Source organism: Lithobates pipiens, unplaced genomic scaffold, assembly GCF_037356315.1.
Source record: "Lithobates pipiens isolate NorthernLeopardFrog02 unplaced genomic scaffold, aLitPip1_a1.2 Scaffold_30, whole genome shotgun sequence".
Lineage (NCBI taxonomy): Eukaryota > Metazoa > Chordata > Amphibia > Anura > Ranidae > Lithobates > Lithobates pipiens.
The window spans coordinates 85,088,843-85,100,282 of NW_027507791.1; the positions used below are offsets into that span (position 1 = coordinate 85,088,843).

The window sequence follows — 11,440 nt, forward strand, 5'->3', positions numbered from 1 at the left end:
CACAGTGGCTGCCCAAGTCGTTTTTCAAAAAACGGAACCAGATTTTTTCCTCCGTTATTTGGGGTTCCTCGCCACCCAGATACCGCCTGACAACTTTAATGAGACCACGGGCACAGGGGGGTATGGCTTTTCCAGATTGCTACAAATACTACCTCTCCGCGCAGTTGGTTACAGTGGCCTGGTGGCTACAACCGGACCAAACAAACTCATCTATTCGAGACCGCCTAGTGCAATTTAAAATTGTACACCGGGCCAATTATACCCCGTACAGACTCCATAAGATGAACCCCTCTCGCTCTCCGAGCTGTTGGCGGTGTGGTGCCTCACCTGGGGACTTCTCGCACATTTTCTGGAGATGCCCGAGGGTCCAACAGTACTGGGAGTTGGTGCTGAATCTAATTGGAAAGGTCACCATGACTGCTGTGCCTTTGGCTTTGGAGGTTTGCATACTAGGACTCATTGAGCCCACAGTGCCGTCCACTGCTAAACGCACAGTGCTCACTCTATTACTTTTCTATGCTCGCAAGAATATTGCTATGCACTGGAAAAAGTCAGAACCCCCTTCCATGGTGCAATGGAAACGCCTGGTGAACAAGTCTTCCTCTATACAAAGATACCTACTTACATCGGGGCTGCCCAAAGAAATACGTCTGGCACTCTTGGTTGGCTGACCCCGAAACAGCCTAAATGGAGGGGGGGGCTGGGCTGCTGAGGGGACTCTGCTCTCTCTCTCCCTCTCTCCCCCCCTCCCCCCCCCCCCCCCAGGGTTTTAGGATTTTTTTTTTCGGTTCTCTTGTGAGTTCAAACAGGGGATAGAACATAATATGCCGGTTAAGTTGGGGCTACCAGGGACATACCCCTACAATTGTAGAATGTTGAAATGTTGTGTTGCAATGCATATCTTTATGTCAATCGATGACCCTTATATATACTGTAAGCAGTGTTGTCTGTTATAAAACTCTTAATAAAAAAAAAATAAAAAAAAAATAAACCCACAATCATAAAAACTATCAATAAATGGTGTATTACATGCTATTCATACTCATTCGTTTTCTATATTCAGCAAAAACCTGGTTGATCCTACTGTTCTCTATCTCCCCCTTCTATTCATGTCCCAAATTCAGCAAGGGATTATGCAGATGTGGTGGCAACTCTGCACATGCTCAGTTTTCAGTGAGTTTCTGTCCTGAGCAGTTCCTCCCTGTAACACCTGAGCAGTCCATGTGACTATAGAATCACACATGCGGGTGTATAAACAGTGGTAAATGACAGCCCACTCCCTCCCTCCTCCTCCATACCCACTAACCAGCTAAACACAATTGGGGCGGGATATTACATGTTGATTAATATAGGGTTCACCTCCCCCTTATTCTAAAATACAGGCTGGAGGGGGTGACTGCCAGAAATCCACCCCCACCATGTTATTTACACAAAATAATAAAGATTTAACTTCAGATATACACTATATTACCAAAAGTATTGGGACACCTCCCTTTACACGCATATAAACTTTAGTGGCGGCTGCTTTCACGGAGCACATGGGTGCCACTCCCCCCACCCCCCCCCCCAATCTACATGCAGGACACTGGATGCATTGATTTCTATGGATTTTTTTTTTAGGAGCACATGATTAGAGTCTGAAGCTCTAATTGGCTTCAAAAAAGGGTGAGCTTGGGGCACAGAGTACTGCGCCCAGAGCCCACCCTGTTGTATGACATTAGCGAATTAATATTCGCTAATGTCTTAATGTTTCTTCTCCCGGCCAATCAGGAAGCGGGTCCTGAGACCCGATTGACTGGGAGTCCTCCTAAGACCCAATTGGCTGGGAGTCCGAAGACCCGATTGGCCTGGGGGAGAAGCGATGACCGGAACACGGAGGGGACGGAGGGGGGAAGCCGTAGCCATGACCTGCACAGGGTAAGTGAGGGGCTGACAGGGGCTTGGCAGGTAGGAGGGCAACCTGGCGTAAAAAGGGTGGTTAGTGTTGGGTGGCGGGCTGGAGCAATGAGAGGGGGTTGGGGGTCCATGATCAGGACTGTCTGCCGCCCCCCCCCCCCCCCATCCCAGTCTTAGTCCATAGGGTTCAATATTGAGTTGGCCCACCCTCTGCAGCTAGAAAAGCGTCAACTCTTCTGGGAAGGTTGTCCACAGGGTTTAGGAGTGTATCTGTGGGAATGTTTGACCATTCTTCCAGAAGCGCATTTGTGAGATTAGGCACTGATATGGATGAAAAGGCCTGGCTTGCAGTCTCTGCTCTAAGTCACCCCAAAATTGTTCCTTTTGGGTTGAGGTCAGGACTCTGTGCAGGCCAGTCAATTTCCTCCACCTCAACCTCGCTCCTCCATATCTTTATGGACCTTGCTTTGTACTCTGGTCCAAATCATTTGGTGGAGGAAGGATTATGGTGTGGGGTTTTTTATCAGGGGTTGGGCATTGCCCATTCGTTCCAGTGAAGGGAACTCTTAAGCCGTCAGCATACCAAAACATTTTGGATAATTTCATGCTCCAAACTTTATTTGAACAGTTTGGAGATGGCCCTTTCCTGTTCCAACATGACACACCAATGCACAAACAAGGTCTATAAAGACATGGATGAGCGAGTTTGGGGTGATGGAACTTGACTGGCCTGCACAGAATGCTGACCTCAACCCGATAGAACATCTTTGGGATGAATTTGAGCGGAGACTGTGAGCCAGGCCTTCTCGCCCACATCAGTGCCTGACCTCACAAATGCACTTCTGGAAGAATGGTCAAACATTCCCATAGACACACTCCTAAACCTTGTGGACAGCCTTCCCAGAAGAGTTGAAGCTGTTATAGCTGCAAAGGGTGGGCCAACTCAATAATGAAATCCTAAGGACTTATGCTGGCCATACACTAAACGAAAAATCAGGCAAACCCAATTTTGAAAAAAGAACGTTCGGCTGCGAACCCAAATTATGGTGCCATCATGTAATGACCGATAAATCGTTCAGTGGACATAAATACATTTTATGTTCGTTTTTTTACATATACCTAGTGCAGACAGGTCGGACAGGAAACACATTCCAAAGACAGTTTTTTTTTATTAAAATAATTACCGTGCCATCAATCACATACAGAAAGAGAAGCGACAATGTAAATTAAACAGTGTGTGTTTAGTATCACTTTAAATGTTAAAAAAAAGACTATGCATCAGAAGATCGATCCACTCCCTAAATTATGATCATGAGTGGGAATACAGTTGCTAATATAATTAAAAAACATAAAATGCAGCAATAATTTTAAAACTTCACTTGTAATACCACAACTTTATTTATAGGTCACAGCCAAATGAACACCCAAAGGTAAAAATACAACCAATTACTTTTAACCTCAGTTTGGAGGTATGATGTCTTCATCCTTTGGTATAAGTTTTTTCTTCAAGACAATTCCAAACCTGTCTCTTAGCAGATCGGGAATCTCATCCTCCGTGAGGCCTCGGGTAGTTTTCACATACCTACCCCCTCTGGTAAATTCTGTAGTTATCAGTCTGTGCCCCATGTATGTCAGTCTGCCACCCAGGAGCTGAAGGGAGCAAATGGACTTGCAGACAAATATGGAACTTGGTGAAGTCTGGTGATATTCACACATCTCTTTGAAATCTTTGAAGGCGAATTCTTCAAGGGTGAATTTAAAAAGACTTCTCCAGAGGTCACCATCTTTTCTCTCCAAGTACCATGTCTCTCTTTCCACCCGTAACCGAAACACTCCATTTTCCTGCTCCTCTTCCCATCCATCTTCCAGTGGAATTGGGTCAATAATACCCTCTCCGAACCCAACATCACAAAGCCATTTTCTTCCTTCTAGCTCTACTGCTATTATCATATGATCAAATTTAGGTCCATACACACCGGAGATTTTGTTCCTAACTCTTGCTGATAACACCTTGGGCTTGTACCCCAGTTCTTCCAGCACCCACAAGAAAATACCGTTGCTCTCATAACAGAGTCCGCCACGTTTTCTTACTACAATCTTCTCATAGATCCACGATGTTTCAAAGATGATTTTTTCTCCACTGTGAATATCCAGGTTTTCAGCAGGCACAGATAAGACGTGATGACGGTGTAACTCCCGCAGTGCTGAAAGTGAAGGTGGTCCGGAGTCTGTCATATTGACCCGCTTGAAATATGCATTCAGGTCCATTTAAAACTGATTTTCTGTGCAATAAAAAAAAAATAGGTAATATACTACTATGCTTGTCTTCAACCATTTCAAAGCCCACAGTGCTTGCTTTTTTCTTTACAATATTTACAGCTGAATTATTCAGATCTCTATGTAAGAGTATAACATTTAAAGGAACCTACCAGGATAGGTTACACTAAGGTGTGTTTAAAGTAAGTTTAACGACTGCTATATATTGATAAACTTGTTCTTGGTGTCAAGAGTCCAAAGTGACTAGTTTCAGTTCTTCCAGGACCAGGGGCATACTGACCATTCGGGCACTCGGGCACTGCCAGAGGCCACATGCCACTAAGGGGCCCCATCAGGTTTGCCATCCTCAATAAAACCAGGGACAGTATGTAAAAATCTGTGTTTTTAAAAAAAATCCCAAAGATGATAGCTGCCCCGCCTCTCCAGTAACTTTGTGTGTATGTGTATTCTGTGTGTGTATACTGTGTGTGTATATTGTGTGCCTGTGTTTGTATACTGTATGTGTGTGTGTATACTGTGTGGCCCCATAATCTATTGCCTGGGGGCCCCATAATCTTCTATTGCCCGGGGCCCCATAATCTCCTATTGCCTGGGGGCCTCATAATCTTCTATTGCCTGGGAGTCTCATAATCTTCTATTGCCTGGGGGCTCCATAATCTCCTATTGCCCGGGGGCCCCATAATCTCCTATTGCCTGGGGACCCCATAATCTCCTATTGCCCAGGGGCCTCATAATCTTCTATTGCCTGGGAGTCTCATAATCTCCTATTGCCCGGGGGCCCCATAATCTCCTATTGCCCGGGGGCCCCATAATCTCCTATTGCCTGGGGGCCTCATAATTTTCTATTGCCTGGGGGCCTCATAATCTTCTATTGCCTGGGGGCCCCATAATCTCCTATTGCCCGGGGGCCCCATAATCTCCTATTGCCTGGGGGCCTCATAATCTTCTATTGCCTGGGGGCCTCATAATCTTCTATTGCCTGGGGGCCCCATAATCTCCTATTGACCAGGGGCCCCATAATCTCCTATTGCCTGGGGGCCTCATAATCTTCTATTGCCTTGGGGCCCACTAATCTCCTATTGCCCGGGGGCCTCATAATCTTCTATTGCCTGGGGGCCTCATAATCTTCTATTGCCTGGGGGCCCCATAATCTCCTATTGCCCGGGGGCCCCATAATCTCCTATTGCCTGGGGGCCTCATAATCTTCTATTGCCTGGGGACCTCATAATCTTCTATTGCCTGGGGGCCCCATAATCTCCTATTGCCCAGGGGCCCCATAATCTCCTATTGCCTGGGGGCCCCATAATCTCCTATTGCCCGGGAGCCCTATAATCTCCTATTGCCTGGGGGCCCCATAATCTCCTATTGCCTGGGGGCCTCATAATCTTCTATTGCCTGGGGGCCTCATAATCTTCTATTGCCTGGGGGCTCCATAATCTCCTATTGCCCGGGGGGGGGGCCCATAATCTCCTATTGCCCGGGGCCCCATAATCTCCTATTGCCTGGGGGCCTCATAATCTTCTATTGCCTGGGGGCCTCATAATCTTCTATTGCCTGGGTGCCCCATAATCTCCTATTGCACGGGGGCCCCATAATCTCCTATTGTCCGGGGGCCCCATAATCTCCTATTGCCTGGGGGCCTCATAATCTTCTATTGCCTTGGGGCCCACTAATCTCCTATTGCCCGGGGGCCTCATAATCTTCTATTGCCTGGGGGCCTCATAATCTTCTATTGCCTGGGGGCCCCATAATCTCCTATTGCCCGGGGGCCCCATAATCTCCTATTGCCTGGGGGCCTCATAATCTTCTATTGCCTGGGGACCTCATAATCTTCTATTGCCTGGGGGCCCCATAATCTCCTATTGCCCAGGGGCCCCATAATCTCCTATTGCCTGGGGGCCTCATAATCTTCTATTGCCAGGGGGCCCCATAATCTCCTATTGCCCAGGGGCCCCATAATCTCCTATTGCCTGGGGGCCTCATAATTTTCTATTGCCTGGGGGCCCCATAATCTCCTATTGCCCGGGAGCCCTATAATCTCCTATTGCCTGGGGGCCCCATAATCTCCTATTGCCTGGGGGCCTCATAATCTTCTATTGCCTGGGGGCCTCATAATCTTCTATTGCCTGGGGGCTCCATAATCTCCTATTGCCCGGGGGGGGGGCCCATAATCTCCTATTGCCCGGGGCCCCATAATCTCCTATTGCCTGGGGGCCTCATAATCTTCTATTGCCTGGGGGCCTCATAATCTTCTATTGCCTGGGTGCCCCATAATCTCCTATTGCACGGGGGCCCCATAATCTCCTATTGTCCGGGGGTCCCATAATCTCCTATTGCCTGGGGGCCTCATAATCTTCTATTGCCTGGGGGCCTCATAATCTTCTATTGCCTGGGGGCCTCATAATCTTCTATTGCCTGGGGGCTCCATAATCTCCTATTGCCCGGGGGGGGGGCCCATAATCTCCTATTGCCCGGGGCCCCATAATCTCCTATTGCCTGGGGGCCTCATAATCTTCTATTGCCTGGGGGCCTCATAATCTTCTATTGCCTGGGTGCCCCATAATCTCCTATTGCACGGGGGCCCCATAATCTTCTATTGCCTGGGTGCCCCATAATCTCCTATTGCACGGGGGCCCCATAATCTCCTATTGCACGGGGGCCCCATAATCTCCTATTGTTCGGGGGCCTCATAATCTTCTATTGCCTGGGGGCCTCATAATCTTCTATTGCCTGGGGGCCCCATAATTTCCTATTGTTCGGGGGCCCCATAATCTCCTATTGTCCGGGGGTCCCATAATCTCCTATTGCCCGGGGGCCCATAATCTCCTATTGCCCGGGGGCCCCATAATCTCCTATTGTCCGGGGGCCCCATGAGTTGTCAGTCTCTTCCAAAACTAAAAAAAGTATGCCCTACTTTTAAGCACCCTTCCTAAAGCATTAAACCCACTCCAACCTGAATATCCAATTGTTAAAGTGGAATTCCATCTTAAAATTAACAAGCCTTTAAACTGCCCTCCCCCATTCCCAACACCTATGCTAACTAACCTGTTTAAGAAAGATATACAGTGCCTTGAGAAAGTATTCATACCCCTTGAAATCTTCCACATGTTGTCATGTTACAACCAGAAACGTAAATGTATTTTATTGGGATTTTATGTGATAGACCAACACAAAGTGGCACATAATTGTGAAGTCGAAGGAAAATGATAAAAAAAATTCAAAAATTTTGCAAATAAATATGTGAAAAGTGTAGTGTGCATTTGTATTCAGCCCCCCTGAGTTAATACTTTGTTGAATCACCTTTCGCTGAAATTACAGCTGCAAGTCTTTTTGGGGATGTCTCTACCAGCTTTGCACATCTAGAGAGTGACATTTTTGCTCATTCTTCTTTGCAAAATAGCTCAAGCTCTGTCAGATTGGATAGACAATGTCTGTGAACAGCCATTTTCAAATCTTGCCACAGATTCTCAATTGGATTTAGGTCTGGACTTTGACTGGGCCATTCTAACACATGAATATGCTTTGATTGAAACCATTCCATTGTAGCTGTGTTAGTTTAGGTGGACGGCCATGTCTTGGTGGGTTTGCAGTTGTGCCATACTCTTTCAATTTCCAGATGATGGATTGAACAGTGCTCTGTGAGAAGTTCAAAGCTTGGGATATTTTTTTATAACCCAACTCTGCTTTAAACTTCTCCACAACTTTATCCCTGACGGGTCTGGTGTGTTTCTTTGCCTTCAAAGCTGTTTGTTCACTAAGGTTCTCTAACAAACCTTTGAGGGCTTCACATAACAGCTGTATTTATACTGAGATTACATTACGCACAGGTGGACTCTATTCACTAATTAGGTGACTTCTGAAGGCAATTGGTTCCATTTTAGTTAGGGGTAATCAGAGTAAAGGGGGCTGAATACAAATGCACGTCACACTTTTTAGATATTTGAAAAAAATTGGAAAACCATTTTTTATTTTTCCTTCCACTTCACAATTATGTGGAACTTTGTGTTGGTCTATAACATAAAATCCCAATAAAATACATTTATGTTTTTGGTTGTAACATGACAAAATGTGGAGAATTTCAAGGGGTATGAATACTTTTTCAAGTCACTGTTTATACTTACATCTTTTCAGGCCACTCTTGTCTGGTCATGCCAACAAACAAATGCCCTTTAGAATGGGGACTATATCGGCACTTAAAGGGGTTGTAAAGTTTTTATTTTTTTTAAATAACAAAACATGGGGGTTTATTTACTAAAGGCCAATCCACTTTGCACTACAAGTGCACTGTAGATCTGAGGGGTAGATCTGAAATGAGGGGAAGCTCTGCTGATTTTATCATCCAATCATGTGCAAGCTAAAATGCTGTTTTTTATTTTCCTTGCATGTCCCCCTCGGATCTACAGCAAAGTGCACTTGCAGTGCAAAGTGGATCTGCCTTTAGTAAATAACCCCCACAGTATACTTACCTCCTCCTCCTGCAAAACCCTTGCACAGAGTGGCCCCGATCCTACTCTTCTGGGGTTCACCAGCAGCACTCCTGGCTTCTCTCTGCATCGAGTGCCCCCTCGGAGACCCGCATTCCAAGTGGGCACCCGTGCGGGCACACTCCCGAGTCCTGCTGCTGCATCCATTGACACAGACAGCAGGACTCTGCCCCATTCCCTGGCTCCCGTGTCATTGGATTTGATTGACAGCAGTGGGAGCCAAGGGCTGATCACTCACTTTGTTGATTCATAACTGAAGCATAGTAAACTGTTTACTATGCTTCTGTTTGTGAATGAACAGGAAGCTGCTCAGCACAGAGCACTTCCCATTTGTTCACTGTCCAGTGCAGCTGAGGCTGCAGACGAAAAGTGACTGGGGAATCTCTGTCCTCATTTCCTTTCTCCGTCTCAAAGGTGAGACATCAGGGGTCTGTTTGGACACTACTGACACCGACCTCTGCCCTACTGACACATGCACTGTTCCACTTACAGTGTCCATGTTTTTATACATTTTGAAATGTATGTGTTTAGATTTATTTATAAGAGTGTATAAATATATATACATTTACATACACTATATTGTCAAAAGTATTGGGACACCTGCCTTTACACACACATGAACTTTAATAGCATCCCAGTCTTAATCCATAGGGTTCAATATTGAGTTGGCCCACCCTTTGCAGCTATAACAGCTTCAACTCTTCTGGGAAAGCTGTCCATAAGGTTTAGGAGTGTCTCTATGGGAATGTTCTCACCATTCTTCCAGAAGTGCATTTGTGAGGTCAGGCCCTAATTCATCCCAAAGGTGTTCTATTGGGTTGAGGTCAGGAATCTGTGCAGGCCAGTCAAGTTCCTCCACCCCAAACTCGCTCATTCACACTATATTGCTCAAAGTATTGGGTCACCTCTCCAAATCATTTGGCACTGCTAAAAAAAAATGCTGATTGTTGGTGTTTTTTTAGACGAGACATCCCCCTGCCGAGACACAGTGCTGTATATACATATATATATATATATATATATATATATATATATATATATATATATATATATATATATTTAACTGTACCTACAAGTAAGCATTATTATAGGTTTACCTGTAGGTAAAAGTGGTTGTACAGAGTTTACAACCACTTTAATCCCCACAGCACTGGAAGATTACCACTGTAGGGTTGCGGTAGTAATCTCTTGGAATGGAAAAAAAAAAATGTTTCCCCCTGCAATGCAAAATCATAATGTGCTAGTATGTACTGCATACTAGCACATTATGAAAGACTTACTCTAAAGTGTTGCTAAACCCACAACAGTAAAATCAGTCCATATATGCAGTAAAGCGGTAGTCATCAACCCTGTACTCAGGGCCCACTAACAGCCCCTCCCCCCCACAGTGAGAAACGCGCCCCTAGGACACACTTAATCCCTACACTGCCCCCTAGTGGTTAACCCCTTCACTGCCAGTGTCATTTACACAGGAATCAGTACATTTATATAGCACTGATTGCTGTATAAATGACAATGGTCCCCAAAATGTGTCAAAAATATCCGATGTGTCTGCCATAATATCGCAGTCACAATACAAATCGCTGATCGCTGCCATTACTAGTAAAAAAAAAAAGATGAATAAAAATGACATAAAACTATCCTCTATTTTCTAACTTTTGTGCAAACCAATCAATAAATGCTTATTGCAATTTTTTTACCAAAAATATGTAGAATACGTATCGGCCTTTAAAAATAAAAGCAGGGTGTTTATTATTATTTATTATTATTTTAGGTACTTATATAGAGCTATATATATATATATATATATATATATATATATATATATATATATATATATATATATATATTATACATTTACATCAGTTTACTACCTACTACTTTAATAAATGTAAGTATTGTCCATTGTGCTCATTAAAAAAAAAGTAATCTTTAGCTAGACCTTGAAATCTGGAATGCAGCATTTAAATAGTGAATTGCATTATACGGAGCAGTGGTAACGTCTGTGCAGTTTTCCCATCCCATTCTGCAGTGTATGAACTGTTCACACTCATTATGACAAGGCTGGAATGGAATGTGAACGTATCCTAAATACATCTTACCGGCAATCATGGAATCGCTGCAACACCTAGAAGTATGCAAACATTTCTTTTACAAAGTTTTAATTCTTAAATAGAAACGAATTATTAACCCACCTTCTGGAAGAACAGAGTCCAAATCAACTTCCAACGTAAAACAGGAAGACGAGAAGTCATGTGACATCTATTGATTCCAGCCACTAACGTCTTCCTGGACAATGTACAGAGAGCTGAAGTCATTTATTCTGCAGCACAGCAAGAACATCCGCAGTACTCCTAGTGATTTTGTTTTGGATTTTTTTGCTCCACTGAACTGGAACACAGTGGCAGCTAGTACTCAAAAAAAAATTTTTGGGGGGGGGGGGGGGCACAAAAGATTCTGAAAAATACTTTAAAAAATCAATTGGCCAGTGTTGCCAACCTACCAGATTGAAATTTACTGACACAAAGCCCAAAATTTACTGGCACAGCCAAGTTGTTACTGGCATTTCCAAAAGTTACAAAATTACATTTTTAAGTGCACATTAGAGTATTTAGGCTACAAACATATACAATATGCAATTAGTAATATGATTTAAGGTAGATAATAAGGCAAAAAACATATTTCTTATTTTATTTTCGATATAGTAAGTAAGTAGCTCAGTGACAGGACTCAGGAGGGCACGAAATTAGAATGGGTGGCACACACACATAAAATGGACTCTC

General features: G+C 44.3%; 1 protein-coding gene across 2 annotated transcripts; it reads right to left on the reverse strand.

The window, feature by feature from the left end:
• Nucleotides 1-3,045: 3,045 nt before the first annotated feature.
• Nucleotides 3,046-10,983, reverse strand: LOC143943038 (arylamine N-acetyltransferase 2-like). 2 transcript variants are annotated; one of them, XM_077464530.1, is made up of 2 exons: nt 10,853-10,983; nt 3,046-4,178 (listed from the first exon to the last, which is right to left on the reverse strand). In XM_077464530.1, exon 2 carries the CDS (start codon nt 4,162-4,164, stop codon nt 3,355-3,357), a length of 810 nt encoding a protein of 269 aa, XP_077320656.1. In that variant the 5' UTR covers nt 4,165-4,178; nt 10,853-10,983; the 3' UTR covers nt 3,046-3,354. The 2 variants fall into 2 exon arrangements, with proteins under 2 accessions (XP_077320656.1, XP_077320657.1); XM_077464531.1 differs by lacking the exon at nt 10,853-10,983 and adding an exon at nt 10,760-10,780.
• Between the last annotated feature and the right edge of the window lie 457 nt (nt 10,984-11,440).